Below are 19540 nucleotides of genomic sequence, written 5' to 3'. Positions count from 1 at the left end.
TAAGAGGGCACACTAGTTCTTTACCACTAGCATTCAGATCTGTTTCTCTTCAACAAACAATATTCTTCAAAACTGAAAGTATAATGTGAGCAGACTGACTTTATAAGGTTCTCAAGTTTATGACATGAGAAAAACATTTTCTCATACTATAAATTCCAATGATTTATTTTAAACTGATTTTTCCAGCCCCACTGATGAACTTACATGTACAAGATTGGTTTACCTCTTAAACAGCAGAAGTAGTAATGCATCAGAAAGACACAAACCAACCACCCACCCTTGGCTTTCTGACTTACAATAAAAATCCAAATTATAATTCACATAATTGCTGTTTGTACGTCTATTTTTTTCTTCTGAAATGTCCTAAAATGCTGAAATTTGCTCTGGAATATAGATACACATCAAGCAAAACAGTGTTTCATGATGATAAGAGGGATGACAACAGTTTAAGAGATAAAAGTGCCTGTTTGCGTCCAGAAGAATGAACTGCAACCTCTTAGTAGGGAGGTTCAAAGTAAAGCTTACTCAAAAAAACCCCAAATTTCTCTGTAAGCTACATATTTCTTACAGCTAAAAAGAATGTACAGTACTATCATGGCTTACTACCATTTCTCAGATGATTTCCAAATGTTTCATTACTCCATAGCATGGGATACAGTTTCTGATCCAGATGCTTAAAAGAACAAATCTAACAAAGAAACTTAATCTGAGTTAGACTTGGCAAATTTTCCAGAAAAGGAGTAGAATGATGTTTTGGAAGCTGCTCAAACAAAAGCCAAAATGGAAATATGCCTCTTTCAACCATACCCTAGGCTGCAGTTAAAAATAAAAGGACACTTATAGTTTCCACAAGTGTGAACTGCAGCTGAGGTTTCTGAAATATAAAATGTAGATGTCAAAACTGCCCAAGAAAAGTTGTTTGCTTTTGTGTTTGGGTTTTTTTTTTTTGTGTTTTTAGTTTTACTTCTATCTGAAGTTACAACAACCACTTTTTCCACTGCATTAAAAAAAAGTAATGTATAAATGAAAGGTCTTGCACGTACAAGAAAAATTCTCTACCAATTAGAATGAATATACTCATTAGTTTTATATTATTACATCTTTAAAACTAGATCACACAGAAGGATATAAGTGGGAGAAAACAGATATAAGTCCACTAAATAATCCGCGTGCTTCTAAATGAACTTTAACCTGACCGTTTCAAAGCACTTAATGAGCACAAGCTAAACGTATGCAGAAGTTTTTCCAGTTACATATCAGGAAACCATAGGAGAGAGAACTCAGAGAAGTCCGGAGTCACGTACGATTTACGTGAATTCAAATGTGCTGAGGTATTGTTTTATCTGATAGTGTTCTTTCCTTCCCTGAAGACAGGCACGGCTAAATCTTTGTATAGCCACGCATCTATCTATAAACACCATAAAAATCTTTAAAATCGTGGCCAATTTTTTTTATTATTATTATTTCAAGCCCTTCAGAGAGGAGAAAACCAAATTTATCCTTGGCTCCAATGACTTCAGGCAAAGAATTTGGCCAAATGTTTGTATTCCATCAAGAGGAAGAAACTATGAACTTAATAAAAATAACCAATACCATATACAAATTACATATGGAAGAATGGTGGTAATTGTCTGTCTTTCCACCCCCTACCTTATATTATTGCTGTATGGTAGCAATTTAAGGACTAGAAAAGTTCCCAAACTAGAATTCCTGCACTGAACGACCCAGACATAGACACTACAGAAAATATTCCTGCACGCTGCACGCCACAGCCCGCATGGGCTGAGATATACTATAGAGTTTAATTATGTAAATCTATCATATTTATGTCACACAACTTGATTTTCTTCTAATTTCCCCAGAAATGAGAAATGCCTTACAGAACCCAGAGGTATCCAACTCAGAAAACATCTGCAACAAATCTAATTCACTCTTTCATTCTACTACAGCCACTTGGCTTTTAAAGTGTGAAAAATGGCTTTCACTTAGTAAAATTAGTGTCAAACTACTTGAAAGTACTTTCAGAACGAAAGTCAAATTGCAAATATTCTTACCTTGACTGCAGATTTGCGTTTTATGAGAGAACAGAAATTTAGAAAAGGGTAGAGCTCAGTGGACAAAACTGATGAGAAGTTTCAGTGCATCTAGTGAACGAAAGCTCTGTGGCACTCAGATGCTTTAGCAGTTTATAATTTAATTATGTAGAAATGTACAGTAAAACTTCAAAAAAGGACTCACATATAACAATATGTATGAGATGTTTAGACTCATGTCAACGAATCATGGAGCTTTTGAATTTTTCCTGCGCATGATTGCTATTCTGTTTTGAATTCACACCCATAATGGCCAAGATATTTCCCATACTGATAACAAAGAGGGTTTTTGTTACTGGTGATCGAGGGGTCAGTGGCAGCTGCACTCTGTGACTGACATAATCAGTATAAAATACCAGCTTGTCACAATGGATGCTCATTAGAATATGAAACAATCAGAATGTTGAATCTGTAATTTCAGCAGCTGCTACTGTACACTTCCCATAACTCAGTAAGCATCAGCTATTGGTACAACAGCTTCCTGCTTTCCCAGATCTAGTTTTGTTGATAAAACTGTTTGTGGTCTTATACCATAAATCAGATTCCTGAAGTGATCCAGCATAAAAACACCCCCATGAAACAATGGTAATATTTTTAATCCAAACCATTCCAGAAATACATTTTCCAGTGCAGCTTCACAAAGAGTTGCCCTAATGCAACAGAGGGCTGCATTGCTCTCAAAGTCCAGCCTCGGATTTTAAGAAAAGAAATAAAATATGGCAATTGGCAAAATTGGCAAAAAATATGGCAAAATATGAACTCCAAACTCTTCCTCCTCTGCCCATGCTTTTTTTCCTTACACCACTTCCACAGCAGCCCCATGGACTGGTGTGGATCCAAGCAGGCCCATTGCCAGTTACTTGGGTCCATGTAAACAATGCAGTCCTAAGGTGAGAAGGGCACAAGATTATGGGTGCAAGACTACATCCAAAGAGCAATTGTCTGTCAACACCAATGATAAAAGATATCCTCAGGTAAAGCACGTTGTATGGGATGCTGTGAAATCACCCTGCAGTCCTTAAAGAAGCATACACAACTTCATGCCTCCAACCCAGACAACAAAGAAAAATGGGAAAGAAAACATATCACTACATTTACTGACATCTCCTTATTTACCCTCATAATGACTCCTTACACACATGAAGACATTTACAGAAGCTGAAGAAATGGTACTTCTGGACTGTAAGTCAACTTGGCTGACCACCATAAATTGTACCATGGTAAAACCTGGAAGAAGAAATGGACTTGGTGACCTAAGAAGTTGGTTCTGCCCCTGTGCTTCGTAAGCCCCCTTCTGCAGTTATCCTTATCTGATTAGAAGTTACTCAAGAGTTCTCTCTTCTTGCCAACAGCCATGCTAATATTCATCTGTCAGCTGTTAAGTATCTGGTACTGTAATTCATGAAGCGGAGGAAAATTTAAGTCTTTGAAGACTTAAGACTTAAGACTTTGAAGACAAAAGCACAAACAACTGTAAGGTGGCACTGAGTGCCTGACATGTTTCTCACTAATGAGGATTTAGTTTCACTTAAATATAGCCCTCAAAGAACTCAGTAAACAATAATATAATCAGTCCTTGATATGTAGAGCTTTCAGGCTTATCAAAGAATAACGCAAGCATGGATGCCATAGTAAATACAAGGAAGATTTTGCAGTGACAACATGGCATACACATGTATCTATAAAGGCATTTGGTAAGACATCGTTTACCCTTATTTCCAGAGTCATAAACCCATTTCTTCTTCGTTAATAAGGTACATCCAGCAGCTTTAACAATATTCACAAAATGGCTGCAAGCATTCTTTAAATGAGAAGGTAGGGGTATCCTGCAAGTACTTTTTCAATGTGTTCCCTAAAATTCAAGCTTTAGTAACATCTGAAAACAGCAAAGACCACAGAGAAAAGACAGAAGCAGCAGAAATGAATGCATTTTTGGTAAAATGAAAATAAAAAGTACGGCGGATCCAAGGTTTCTTTCAGCCATATGCCCAAGAGCCAACAGCAGTGTAGTAAAAAAGAAATTGGTGTCCGCATTGAAAACTTCCATTTTTATTTTTTGGAAGATATCTGTCTCTCATAAATATTCAGTAATGATCCATTAAACATGAAATGTTTAAAAAATAATTTCTGACTAACCTGCTCCATTTATTTTAGCTCTGTTTGCAGCAACCATCACACTGAAATAGTGCCAGCTGACATCAGCAACTATTCAAGACCAGCCAAATACAGTTAAGACTCCAAAATTATTTAATGTAAGTAATGCTGGATGACTGGTATCCTCCTGACTCTCAAAGATACCTATTTTGGTGCTCAATTGTAATAAATAATTGCCAGCTAAGAATGCTTTTCTTCAGAAATACTCACTGCATTTAGGTTAGATTGTCAACAACAGGCTAAGAAAGCATAAGCTGTTGTAATTGTTTTCATGATGCTTTTTCGACAACAAATCTTGCATCTAAAATCTGACTACTCACAATTTCTAAACCAGATTATAAAGCTAAACCCACACAAACCCTTAATGGATCAGGGTTTTATTTCCAGTGCTGCAGAAACTTCAGTTGTGGCCAAGTCTTATCAGCTATGGTGGCAGACAGATTACAGAAGATGTGCCACGGATAAGTACGAAGCACCACCAGCTTAAACCAATTACACACTTAGCACAAAGTTGTCAAACTATAGACAAATGCCAAATCCTAACATTTAATTTCTATAATGCTTATGAATCTTAAGAAGAATTATACTGAAAAGAGAGCCAGTAATAAATGCAATGACTGGGAGAACATAAGGTGGAAGGAACAGTATTGGGAAATGGAAGCTTTTAATGGTGTATAAATAAGGGAACCATGCTCACTGAAGAACTGCCATTAAAGAATCGACACTGTTTTTTATTTTACTGTAACTCAGTGGTTCAAGCTTCTACCTGCATACATTCATTGGCTGACATACTAAGTTATACCTTAAATTAGGCCAGCTGACAGTACTTTCTTATGCAATATGAAATAGCGTAAGCACAAAACTATCCATAGCTGTCCTAATTACTCCTTACAGGCAAGAAAATGTGTGATAAAATGCATGTTTTGTGATTCACTTCCTCTGGTTTACTTGCTTCAGTACTGTTAACCTGTAGCTTCTGATGGTCTTCCACAGAACTCTGGATAAAAAAAATCTAGACAATCACTGTACCATTTAAGGCGCATAATTAGCAATTATTTCATGCACACTTCACAATAATAATCTGTTACATACTAAGGGGAAAGAAACATTAATGAGCTACTTCTGGTGCTGCTCTGTGTACTGTGTTTGCATAATAATGAGGTCCAATCTGCTGGAAAACACATAAAGGACAAATTAATAAGGTCGTCATTTTTGTCTAATGATGCTTAATACAGTTTTAGCAATCTGCTCAAGACAAAAGACGGTCACTCAGACATAGCCGATTATGCATTCGCGTGGCAGATGAAATCTTTATTAAACAGAATGATGAATCTGATTAACATGCGATAACAAATATACAGTCTGCGAAAATGACCGTGCCACCTCCTGCAAGCATCCCTCACGTCGACTATTAAGGCTTTACTCAGATTGAGGTCAGACTGGTATTCCCGATAGGCGCATTAAGATAAAAGTTTGCCAAATGTGGTAACATGATGAGCAAAACAATATCCTGTTATATAAAAGCTACTGCCTCAACAGCTGACTGTCTAATCAGTGATAGCAACAACTCCTTAATAAGTTTAAAAACTTAATTGTCAAAGTTTCGTTCACCTTTTAACATAGAGAAGAATTATATTAGCTCGGCTCCATCTTAAAGCATTCTGCTTCTGAAGTGCTGTCATCTACCAAGTTGTTCTAGTTGCACAAAGACCATAAACGTGAATACACAATTATTTAGAGTCATTTAAGGAACATAAATAACAGTATGAACTTATATGCCACTGATGTCACATAAAGCCTGAATAACCTAATGGAGGTTTCTAGGTCAGTAGCTAGCATGTGATGTAATTGAATTTGTAGAAACATAACAGCAAATCTAAAAATCTTATTTTCAGTATAAATGTGTAATTTATATATAAGAAAGTAGGTTCTCAAAAAAAGATTTACAAAATTTAATTTGATAATCACGCCTGCAATTTAACTCATGAAAATCCAGCATTACATCTAGCGGGTTACCAACCCTAGAAGTAAATCACAGATATCAAACCCAGTGATTCTACATTAAGCTTGTTTTGCTACATGATTTCTATTAAATGAATAATTCCCCATCTTCCAGAACCAACTGTACTTGATTTATAGAGAGCACATGACACAAAGTACTTTAAGATGACATACGATACCTCGTGACAACAAACATGATTTAACATAGGGTAGGAGCAGTACAGACTGCAACGTTAATTTCACTACCAATATATTGCTCAATAACAGCAGGATCTGGTATTCAAGGATACATAACTGGGAGCTAAAACTGACTCGATCACACTTCTTCACTTTAATACATGTGTGTTTGTTCTGGCATATGGCAGCATATAACAAATCATAATTTTATACTCCCTTTACTCGTTCTACATGTCTTCATTTACATTCGCATACTCCCAATTAAAGAAAAACAGTCACTTGATTTAAAGCAAGGAGATGATAGAATTAAAGCTGTATTTACCTCTAACATCATTCATTCCCAGCCCATTCCATCTTTCTAAGTAAGTAACATTACTTTTACCAAAGAGGGAAAAAAGAAGAGTGGCTTCTCCACAACTCTCACATTCAAGTCATCTGCCATATAAATCTAGTCATGGCACATACAGTTTGCAACAGATCCAAAGGAGAGATGTCAGTTCTGACAATTGTTTTACAGGTCTATTGAAGATAATGGGATTTTTTTTTTCCCTCGAGTCTCTTTGAAACAAAGACATGCATTAGGAGATTAGATATGTTTCTACTGAAAGCCACCAGCTTGCAGAATGACTCCCTAAAGCCAGATGTGGTCTTTTTTAGCCTGTGTTGCTCTTCCCTAGCCTAAGAGCTTACCAAGATTTCTTTCCACTGGATGGAAACAGAACATAAGAAGAGAAAGAGACATATTCAGGAAACTAACAATTACCACATCTTTCTAGGTAAAGAAACAGAGGAAGTTAAGAGCTGCAGGTAGGCAAAGAGCACAACACTTGTTTATGTTACACCAGCAAAAGCACATACTTGTAAACCCAATACCAGCTGATTACACATTTGTACCTGCTGCACCCGGTATGAAGGGCAGCCCCAAGCCCCTTCTATTGCCTGCATGGAGAGCTGCACGAATGAAACTGCTGACACTGTTCAGTTTGCACAGTTACTATTGAAAAACATCAAAGTAGAATTAAATTTCATTCTCTATCACAAATTAAATGCAATTATCTTTCTACCCACGGTATAAATGCGGGAAAATTCAGGAGATAGGTATCCTGAGGTTATTTGCAAAGCTCATTCAGGATGAATCCTGTTCTTTACCTTAAAGCAAAGCATTATTAAATGTACAATAAAGTATACATACCTTTCTCATCTAGATTTCAAAGAGTTCTATTGACTCTTTGCTAACAGTGTTTGCTAACCTTATTGGAAACACAATACATATAATTTTTGTCTTGTTGACTCCTTCTGACCTTATCCATGTTAATTATTCAGGGTCTGATTAATATGTTTGTGTCTGATGCATATCTGATGCTTTGTTCTGATTTTCCCTTCATCAAAGACGTGGATAGCTGCTGCCTCTTTTCCTATCCCTCTTCATAAAGCATAATACTACAGACATTGCATCAAATTAGATGTAAATAATGTCAAATGTATTAAGGTATCTAAATTCAGTTTTTAATATAGAAAATAATTTCAAATCTCTGTAGTAGAAATCAGATGAAATAATATATAATTAATCTAGGTAAAATTTTCATTCTATTTTTAAAAGAAATGGTATTTTAATATTTACAGTCACTCAGCAACCATTCTAATGCACAAAATAAACCAGTTTACTTACCCATGACTGTGCTTTATTGCTGAAATGAATAACCTCAGCTCCTATCAAAGGGCACGGAGACATTGACTGGACGAGGCAGTTCCTGCACTGTAAGTAACTTGTCAGAGAATATTCCTTCTCATTCCAAACAGCATTTAAAGATAAACTGGCATTTGTGCCTTTCAGAAAGAAAGAAAGAAATGCTTTACATCAGCACCGAGAGATATTCTAATAAAGTTAAGGGATCCTAAGATGCACTTCACAATTCAAAACTTAATTTTCATATTTTAGCAGAAAGTCACATGATAAGGAACTCTTACTCATCTCTGCAAATTCAGTATCATTTAAAACAGAGCCTTTGTGACAAAACCCACACACAATTGTACCATCCTAATAGTAGAGCTACCCATGCACTTGCAAATACCAATACTTTCCTTCTGGCTTCTGTCACCTGAATGTTGCTAAAGGATCACACACTGCAGTCTGATACCTGGCTTCATTTCCTATCAAACACACTGCAGCTATAGAGACCTACTTTATATATCCACTGTGGCTGGGTATGCACCTCTAATTCATAAGTTTTATTTGTTATAAGGAACGTGAACAATTCTCCTTTTGCTATTCTTACGCTTTCTTTTTGATCAGAATATTACTTAAGGGCATGAGGAATTTGGGAATGGAGAGGAGCCTGGTGTCCATCGTCAGTGTTTGGTTAAACATAAAGAGTTCCACAGATGTCAGCAGAGTTCTGCTGCTGGGTGGATGGAGCTGTGAGCAACCTGGTCTAGAGGAAGAACCAACGCAAACTCAAACTACCACACTGGCAATAAAACATAGTATTGTAAAATGATTATTTCTTAGCAGAAACATAATGAAGCAAGACGACAGAGAGGTGAAGATCAGAAAAATGAAGTCAGGGTTACACAGCAACAGGTAACTGAAAAATCAATATACAAGATCTGTCACAAAGAAAGCAATGATTGCAGCAACCACACTTAGCCAATGGGTAACGACAGAAAACAAGTAGAGGGTACATTTTATAACCTGGTATCGTGTCGCTCAAAAGGAGGAAATTTCCTAATAAGGAAAATATACAGAAAAAGATTTAGTACAGCTTTGAACGTTTTATAGAACAATTTAATGAAAGACAGGTTACAGGCTTTTTTGAACGCTCAGGTGTTTCTCTTGGCTCATAAACATTTTCCAGTAAAAATATCTGCAAAACTTCTGTAAGTATATTGGAGAGTAAGAATTAATGGGGCAAAAGACTTGTACTGGTCCTCTCTACAGAAGGAAATTTCATATGTAGATCAAGAGATAAAAACATGTTACCAAAATCAGGAGTAGCTGGAGGAAATGAAAAGTATTTCTTTTAAAGCTACAGGGTTTGACAAATGCTAAGTGGTATTTACCAATAATCAGTAAAATTTACCTTTGCTTTTCACTGGCATCTGATAAATCTTCAAAGTTTCTTTAAGATGACTGAGACTTGCAACATCTGAGATGACCAACATCATGTTATCATCACATGAAGTGACATCTAGTTCACATGTACAGTTATTAATGGACTCCTTACTTCTTACATGAATATTTCTGAAGAGTTTCAAGATTATTTTCATCTCAATATCACCAGAACAAGTTTTTCTCAAAATGCCTACAATTTAGAAAGTAGGGTATAAGACTTACATATACACATGGTTTTGAATGCAGCACTGTTCAAACATACTGCAAACTTTCTATATTCACAAGATGGTAATTTAGGCCCTGATCCAATACTGCCTTAAGTCAGTGAAAAGACTTCTATTAATGTAAACGGACCTTGGAAGAGGGCCTTATTTAATTTTATTTTTTTAATGCATCCAAAATTTGCTTTTCAACAGATAGTTTTCCTTTTGCTATAACTCCCAAATTGACTACGGAGTTTGAATTCATTTTGGATAAAGTCACATATTTAAAATTTTCTTCAATCCATGGCAGATTATTTATGTTATAAAATTCTCATCAACTGATATTTGAAATTCAATTTAAACTGCATTAAACTTCTTAGTGACAACGGACACCATGGTAACTGTTAGCATCAAAGTACCTCAGCAATTCTAAGTGATTTTATTTAACACATAGGATTGCATCAAGAACTTTTCTTCTTGCTACTATCTCTTCTTTGATGCCAGTTCTGTAACTGTTTCATCACTTATGAGCTTCTGGGGCCATTAAGAAGGGATGTGTAAGGATCCCACAGCATAGTGGTTGTTGTAAGCATGACTCTGGGTAAGAAACAGGTCTCTGCTCATGTCTCCATCTCAATCTTCTTATCATTTCTAGCACCATCCAAAAATCCAGCATTCTGGCTTTCTTTCAAGCTCCAGAGATGTACTCCAATGCATACAAAGCCTTCTTACCTTTCGGTTTGTAAAACCGGGACCAGTTAAGTCCACACTAAAAGAACATTCATAAAAAGATTCCTACATTCTCCTGGAAGACAAGGATTTCATATATCAAGTGTATTAAGCACCTATTTCTAATTGTTTCTGCATGTAACTGATGACAACACCCATAATTAGATCATTACCACATATGGTCTAGTAGACTGAAAATACAGGGCGTTTTTAAAAAGTAGAAGAGTTATTACTAATATCAGCTTTTAGACTTTCCCAAAATGAAGAACATCACAAAAATAGTAGAGGCAATTTTAGAACACATCTAGTTAACATTTCTTAAAATGTTCAGCTTGATTTGTTTGCCCTCTGCTGGTACTAATATGATGTAGGTTACATAGTAAAGAACATCAATGTGATCCTCCAGGTCCAGTTTGTCAGTAAAACTCTTGACGGCTTCATTACAACTTGTATTATATCCCTAGTGTTACTGTGCCAAGGCACTACCAACTGGTAGCAAATTAACACTTAATCCTGAGAAGCAACACACCCCAGTGAATGGGTGACTGTGTTCCAAATAATCTCTTTCAGCCTTCCATAATGCCAGGACAAGTTGCCTTCAGTTAACTCTTCAACGCCACTCAGATTACCATTGTATTTCAAGATAAATCAATATATCTGGAGCAATCAAGATTTATCAAGCAAGGCAAATCTGTCTAGAAAACTACAATAAAAGCAATTTATTTTCACTGAAATATCACTTAGAATTTCCAGTAGAGAAATTAACCAATTATTCTAAAATACCCCTCAGTATCCAACATTGTGAAAGTAAGAGGGTAAAGAATCCTACAGTTCCCAACCTGAAACAAATGACCAGTTTCACAGGTCTTACCTTCTGCTTTTGGTAGTATTTCTGCTCCGCAGATAATACAATAAAGTCCTCTCTTGCAAGGCTGTTGTTGGTTTTCCTTCTAATAAGCCAATATACGAGTTAATATGAATAGTCCTTTGCATATACTAGCTGTGCATCTATGTATGTTTAAGGACTTTAAATATAAACACATTAATAAATTTATCAAATCTACTTGAGATATGAAACGCTCAAATTTATTCAACTCCATGTTTATCATTTATATTAACTCATAATGTAGTAAATGCTAAAATTATTTAACCTAACCTAAATAGAAATGGCTTTGCATAAAATGAGGTATTTTACAGCCAATAATGCTGCAGACTATCAGAGATTTAGACTGGAATTTTGCAGAGGAATCTTGAAAAACGGTCGACAACTCTGTTTCAATACGATTGTGTTCTTATACTGCAAGTCATAGAATCATTGAGGTTGGAAAAGACTTCTAACATCATTAAGTCCAACCATCAATCCTGCCCTAAAAATTACTTTTGAGAAATTGGAAGCATGGCTTATATTGAGGCAGGAATCCCATCTACAACAGGTTAAGAGATGGAGTCTATATGCTGGCAATAGCTGTGGCTTTCATCTATGCTAACAGGACTTGGTAACACTTGGCCTTTTTGTTTCACATGAAAACCAAAGGTTTCCATTGAGTGTAAAGACCTAGAGCAAGCCATACAGACTACAAATACACTGTTGCTGTGCGTTTATCCATAGATCATTTAAAAGATTATATAATAGACTGTATTTCCCTTGCAACTTAACATTCAACAGTAATCACTTCAACAGTGTTATTTATCTGCAGGGTACCTTTTTTTCACAGGTGTTGCCGCTTGCCCTAACAGTAGATTTTCCTCTTCTGTACTGTCTCTGAACTTTCAATCCTTTAATAAAGTCAAGATATTATGATTAGACATAAGAGATCATGTCAACCTAATACATATAAGAAGAATTTTCAGTAATTTTGCTTTTCTACATTTGGGAAAATCAAGCAACTCTAGGAAAGCTGGTTCGTTGATTTTGCTTCCCTTCCACTTGCAGGCTGGCAGTAGAGTATTTAATTTAATATTCTAAATTACCAGAAATTTTTTAACAAAAAAAACAACCCACAAATATTCTTACCCACTGAGATACTGAATGTTATAACTAGCTAGAAGGATCAACAAAGATAGAATTTCAACAAAGACAGAATTTACACGACTTTTACACCAAAAGAAACTGCCCCTCTTCCTCTTCTTCCTCCTCTCCCCATTTCCCGTAGGACAGTTCTGTCCAGAAGCCAGTCCCTCAGAGAACTGCAGCCTTCAATCAATTACTTAAATTTCAATCTGAAGTAGCTACACTTAGCTTTAGATATATTTTATGTTTAAATGGTTCCCAACATTAGAGCTTGCTTCTACCTTATCAAGTGGGAGCATGAACATAGTTACCATCATTACCTGATGACTATGAGAATTCCATAAACCTAAACGTGATTCTTACATGGCACCAGTAAAAGAAAATGCTTAACCAAACAGTAAATACTGCATAATAGTACTTGTTACAGAAACTGAACAATATTTTTCCCATCCTTGCACCTAATTTTATAAAGTTGTATTTATTGCATAAAGAAGAGACAATTTAAATCACTTTTGACATGAACACATTCACAGTTATGTAGAGGTGGACATCAGAATACTATTTAGATGAACTTCTGTGGAAAACGACCAGTAAAATTTTACTCAGCTCTCACTCAGAACACACAAATGGCCATAAAACAGTTGTAAAAACCTTGCATCTGCATAGAAGTACATGATGGAAACAAACAATCTTTTCTTGAAAATCATACCTGACATTTTATTACAGCAAAATCTTGGTTGGTGTTCTGACTGCAGTCAATCAAAGAGATTTTTAAATGGTTCAAAAAAAAAAAAAAAAAAAGCAGACTGAGGCAGATTTAAAGTTAGTTATGTACAAATTTACATTGTTATATATGTCATAGAAAATGTCAATGAAAAGCAAATAAATGAGTCCTCATTTTGATGTGAGTAAATACAAAATCTGACCCCCAGAGATTATATCCTCCCAAAAGGAAATTTTAAAGAAATCTCAACTTCGTATAAAACAAAGCAAGATTAATTTAGAAGTCTATCATCATCAAATATCCAAATGCTGCTATTGCACAGCTTCTGATACACTTGTTTTAACAAAAGAAATGTGAGGGAAGCGAGTTCTGAAGAACATACACCTATTTCAGTATCCATTCTCAAGCTATGGTATTACTTGATATGCAAAGCTGTTGTTATACACATTTAATAAAAAAAAAAATCCTAACAAATGCAGAAAACCCTAATTTTAGATGGATTTTTTGCTTTCTGATGTAAACTCAACTGTTTGTGTTTAATGGCAGACTAATAAAACCTGTAAGACTCAGACCTCCTCGCCGTACAAGCAAGAGAATTTCCATACACGATACCTGTCCTTTGGTCACATAATTAGGGTGAAGAATCTTATTTATATCTGCAGATAACTGCATAATTTGCACAGTGAAAAACAAAACCAACATGATATATTGAACCTGATAACAGCACATGAAATAGAATGTGAACTGGAAAGCAATCACTGCTCTGCAGTGAGGCTATGTTGTAAAGGCTGCTCATTACATTTCCTATGGAAGCTGTCACTATGTGCTAGTATTGTCTAGTAAAAAAGGTGACACACCTTTATTTCGGGATCTGGAAAGGCTGATTTTCCGTTTTTTGGTGTCTACCTCTTGCGATTCTATCTGTTCTGCTTCTTTTCCATTAGTCATCTTTTCAAAATTAACTGCACTATTCTTACTGATATCATTCAGCATCGTCCCATGTAAACTCGTGTTTCTGACATCACCATTAGTCATTTCTTTTGGCTCACTTAGTGTTTTTGAGGTATTGATTACACAAAGATCATCAGCTACTGCGGGTTTCCCACATTCAATCTGATTCTCATCTGGATCTTGTGGTCTCATTTTCTGTTCCTCAGATTCTGCATCATCATAGAGCTCTGGTGTGAAGTAAAGACTCTCATCCTCATCCTCAGCTTCTGCAGACATGTCTAACACTGAAAGTTCAGGCTTCCCTCCTACTGAAGGAAGCTCACTACAGGGCTCAGTGTGAAGCTTTTGCTCATCAAGATGCTCCTCAGCAATTGGAGCCTCTGAGTTTTTGACTGAAAAATCAGTTGTTTCCAAATGTGATTCTGGTATACTTTGTTTATGTTCTAAAGTGAACGATGACTGGCATTGATTTACACCACCAATAAGTTCACTAGCACTGTTCACATTCTTTCTTTGTTTGCTGCTTGCTGTGGACACGCAGTTCGTGGCTATAGGCAAAGGTGTTGAAGTCAGTGGTTTAAAGCAGCAGTGCTCTTTCATAAAATCAGAATTAGTCCGATCACTCTTTTGCTCTCTCTCTGTTTTAGTTGCAGGCCTTCTGGGTGTGGAGTCCATATGTTTTCTTCTTTGTGTTGCATTGTGAGAATGACTCTCCACATCAACTTTCTGGCCACCTGTGAAAAATCACAACACATTAATTAATTGTATATGCCTTCCCCCTGCTGATTTACAGCATGTTTAGCACATCAAAATTACCACTGTTTTATTAGGTTTGCAGATATTTTATAATGCTCATTAAGATCCAATACAAACAAAAGCCCAGATGTTACAACTATCTTTGCACATGAATTGTCTTAATGAAATCAATAGATTAACTGGCCCATGTAAAGTGAGAGCATATGTACGATTGGATTTAAAAATCTCTATTTTTTACTCTATATTCTCTTACATTATTTATATCTATCTTACTAGAAGTGAAATGACAAGCTTTTCTAAAATTGAGGAATGGATGGATAGTTGCTTGTAAAGCTATTATAGGAATTGACTGTACACAGGGAGTCTCACTGTATCTAAACAGCAGATACAGCTTGAATCAAAGCAATAATTAAACCTTGCAATAATGTTCAAAATCATGTTTCAAGCATATTTTAAAGTATCTTAATATTTTTCAATGATAAAATCAATTTAAGTGAAAGTAATTTTGATTGCACTACAAACTTTTCAAACATTATCAGTTGTTTTAAGAGTAACTGCAGTATGCTGAGCACAGCTCGTATACTATGTGAATAATTATTTTCCATCATAGCATTTCAATACTTTAAAAAAAATATTTGTTTCTTCCAAGAGAGATACGACTGAACACTTGAAATTGTTAATGAAGCCTTTCCCCCCCTCACACACAGGAAATGAACATACTTTGTTGCATTATTGCTGTGATATTACTTGGCTGATTTGATGGTTCGGGATTAATTGAGTCGATGGTTGTAGTTAAATGAGTTCCTGGGACCAAACTTTGCTCCTCAGTTTTAACAGGAACATCTGGTGACAGGTGAATAGTTGCCTCCTGTTGAGAAGCTGATGACAGCTCTTTTGAATTTAAAGGTACATGGAAAAATTCATTGCTACCCTGTGACGAAAAATCAATGCCTTTCTGGTTTCTTTCAGCAAATGCATGTAAGGATTCAAGTGCACTACCAAAATTTTCATGATGCTGGACTTGTTGACGAATCCATTTAGATAATCCTAATGGGGGAGGAAAAAAAGAAGTGTTACAACAAAACTACATTATATATACCCAGTTTTATTATTATGTATGCACTGCTTTTATGCCTGGGTATTCATTATTCAGAATTATTAGAAAGAAACTTAGAGTATAGATATTTATGACTGTACTAAAAAGGCATGACAAAAACTAGAATTTAAGTAAATCAAAGCTTTTACAACTTTATTGCAGTTTAAGCAAGATATTCAGAAGGAACCACAAGTGTCAATTGCAAAAAAATGTAATGCAATACGCTTTCATACAGCAGTCATTTTTACAGCTCTCAAGTAGCAGAATACATACAAATGTATCTAAGGAAGCAGAAGGTACATAATTTGAATGCATTTGCTGTGCAAAAGACATGTTAGAAAATGGTGTGATTTGTATCATGGCAGCTGAGCTCCACCTGCTGACTAGACAGCAGCATTATCTGTTGACTCCTTTAGAGATGTCTTTTCCAAACAGATCAGGAACAAAGACACACAATGCATTGTCTCCTAAGCAATTTCTTTTCAACTGCAGATTTTTAGTTCAATGGCTAGACTCTGTTACCTCCTACAATCATATTTCTGTAATCTTCATTTATTAATAGGAACTTTCCCAAAAAGATTTATTTATTTTAAACAGCTTACCAGTTATGTACTTGTTAGGGTTATTCCGGAAGCGGTCATCAACTAAGATAAGGGCACCCCAATCACTCCTGTGCCTTATACACCTACAGGAAAGCAATGAAAAAACAATGTCTGTATAACTAGAGGCCATATAGTAAAAAACTGGGGGGATCAGACAGGAGAAATTGTAAAGAGGCAGCCTGCTAGGATATGCAAAAATACACAGATCATCTTCCTACTCCCTTGCAGCAAATAATGTTCATTCTGGATGCATGAAGGGTACTACCAGAATATATCACAGAAGCTTAATTTTCCTTCATTTCCATTACTATGTGGAAACAAATTAAAAACAAACATTCAGCATCTCATCAAACCGCATATTTGTATTCTACTCTTAACTGGACAAATTAAATACTGAAAGGAGGAAACGTAGGAAAAAAGGAGAAAAAATGAACTCCAATGCAATGGCAAGCATGTGGGTTTTTTTAAAATTAACTATGCATTTTCATAAAGCAATGTATAGTGGTGCAGATCAAAGCTGGGGGTGATACGCTTTAGTTTGTAGTTGAGGGTTTATAGACCTACAAAAATATTCCAGTATTCACTTCTCACGCATTGATATTTTTAACATTATTTGGATTTCCATACTGCCTCCCAATAATAACATGAGTGAAATATGGAAAATAATGTCAGTGATAGTTTAGGATTATTACCCCCATTGCTTAAGAAGCGGACAATTTTTAAAGATGTTGAAAAGTACATGAAAACACAAGTGTATCAGTCAGGGCTTAAAATGGGAATGGTGACACTGAAGAAACAGTAATTGTTTATATTTGAGATGTCTCCACGATGAGAAGAGCTATCACAACTTTATTCAGAAACAGGCTTCTTCCCACTTCTCATTTTTTCACTGCATGGACAAGGGTTAGCTCATAGTTTAGACGAATGACACACGCTGGAGAGACATCCTGCACTTGTAGGAGAAGCAGCACTGCAAGGAATTCATTGCATGGTGTCACCTGGCCATACACACCATCTGTTCAATTCCCAAAGGCTGCTATTTCATTTCAAAGACTTGTGTTACTTCACATACCGTAAGAGCACTGAATTAAGAGAAAAGTGCCAGACTGAGGACTAGCATGCTTCTGCTCACTCCCATCCCTGCAGGCATCTACAGCAACTACTGTTTGTGTATCTACAGCAACTACTTCCTGTGTCTGTCACAAGAAGCTATACTCTGATTTATAATAACTTAGTAGGCTGTCCTGTTTTTATAAAACCTGTCATCTTTCACCAAACCTCAGCCAGTAAGGACTTAGTCCAACAATAACGCACACTATTTACATGTTTATTCCAGAATGGAAGTCTATTTCCTCCTGTTAAATTTTGACTAGCACACGTTTATTCACATAACAAATGATACAACTAGCAATTTCACTAAAGCTAGAATCAAGTTAAAATTTATTTCTCAGTGACAAAGCTTCAAATTAATTTCTTACTGCTAGCATTCCACCACTTCTTTTAGTTTTTTTCTTAGCTAATTATAAGTAAGAGGAACTTAAGATATCAGCAACAAGAATTTACAATGAGATTTTATTTACTTAGACTATATTGTCTCAAGTTTGTTTCTAAGCCTTCATTCATATCACTGCATGTTGTCTGTGCCTCTATCATACAGATGTATAATATACACACATGTACAGCATCTACATTAAATGCAGCTGATAGATAGCTATGCCTGCATACAGTAAACGCTGTTGGGGAAGGATGAACTAATTCTGTCCTGCTAATAAAATTTGAGCGAATTATTTCATTTGAGAAAGTAAGCTATACCACTTCTAAATCTGGAAAGAGATCAGAGAGCATGATAATTGAATTGACCTTTAGCAAAGGCCTGTCAAAAAACAAAACAAAACAAATATTTATCCCTTTCAAAAATACTGTCGGCTAAACATTAAAAAAAAAAAGTTCTAAACTCACCAAGAGTATAATTAGCACATTACCTAAGATTTTTTTCATTTGATTTATAAGCTCAGTAATATTTCTCCTCTGCAAATGCTTTCCTTTCTGTATCTGGAATAACAACAAATAAATCTGCAGCCTAACTTTGCAGAATGAAAAATGAAAATTCGGAACTCTAACAATGCTCAAATGCACAACAACTGGCAGACAGCTGCCAGTACAGAGCACCTGAATACCTGATTTATGCAATATCAGTTTTCTGGTCTGATTTACCCTGTGTTAATAATGAGGAATCAACCATTGAAGACGTCGCATGCAAAAAGTTCTACAAATATACATGTTCTTAATCACACTAGGTTTATCTCACCTCCCCAGGGCCTGATTCAGAGCCCTGTAAGCCTGGATTTCATACCACTGGCTCCCTGGTAAAAGGCCTCTTGTAGTTTTGTGCTGATCATTGTACTTCCTCTTTAATTCGACCTAAAAAAGAAAGCACAAAATATCGTTTGTGATTATGGTTTTGAAAAGAAAATAGTTTAAAATGGAAAAAGAATCAGAGCCTGATTTAATCACTGGATATTATAAGGTAAAAAAGAGAGCTTCTTTAGATAAAACAGATTAGAAACAACATTGATTCCACAGAAAGTCTTCCAAGTTTTGTCCACAGTTATCATTTATCCACAATTGTGATGCAGTAAAGACGTCAATGTTCCAAGCTGCCAAAATCAAAATATACAACCGATTCATACCTGCAGTTTAAATGGACCAAGTACAATAAACTGGAAACATATCATCAGATCTGCTATGAAGCAAGTGGAATTTGAAAACATTCAGTACAAATTTCACAACACAGAAGACTGCACCTGTATTACATAAACACTTCAGGAGTGCTTTAGCAACAATGACTTAATACACAGAATATTTCTAACCATAAAACATTTGAAAGGTCTCGTATCCATGGCCAAGAGAGTCCCTTAACTACAAGGCTCA

The 19540-nt window shown here is 35.8% G+C and overlaps 1 protein-coding gene across 3 annotated transcripts in view; it reads right to left on the bottom strand.

Moving 5' to 3' along the window:
• BRIP1 (BRCA1 interacting protein C-terminal helicase 1) overlaps positions 1 to 19540 on the bottom strand; it is a 105046-nt gene that overhangs the window by 41955 nt on the left and 43551 nt on the right. For all 3 annotated transcript variants that reach the window (XM_031556457.1, XM_019621999.2, XM_031556458.1), the window contains exons 17-24: positions 18918 to 19030; positions 16610 to 16692; positions 15632 to 15958; positions 14062 to 14889; positions 12172 to 12245; positions 11341 to 11419; positions 9506 to 9727; positions 8095 to 8252 (exon numbers count right to left, since the gene is read on the bottom strand). In XM_031556457.1, coding sequence (XP_031412317.1) covers positions 8095 to 8252; positions 9506 to 9727; positions 11341 to 11419; positions 12172 to 12245; positions 14062 to 14889; positions 15632 to 15958; positions 16610 to 16692; positions 18918 to 19030 — 1884 coding nt within the window. The remainder of the gene's footprint in view (positions 1 to 8094; positions 8253 to 9505; positions 9728 to 11340; positions 11420 to 12171; positions 12246 to 14061; positions 14890 to 15631; positions 15959 to 16609; positions 16693 to 18917; positions 19031 to 19540) is intronic.

This window comes from Meleagris gallopavo, chromosome 21, assembly GCF_000146605.3.
Source record: "Meleagris gallopavo isolate NT-WF06-2002-E0010 breed Aviagen turkey brand Nicholas breeding stock chromosome 21, Turkey_5.1, whole genome shotgun sequence".
NCBI classification, from domain to species: domain Eukaryota; kingdom Metazoa; phylum Chordata; class Aves; order Galliformes; family Phasianidae; genus Meleagris; species Meleagris gallopavo.
The sequence above is the reverse complement of the archived record's forward strand: the minus strand, read 5'-3'. Positions and strand labels throughout refer to the sequence as shown.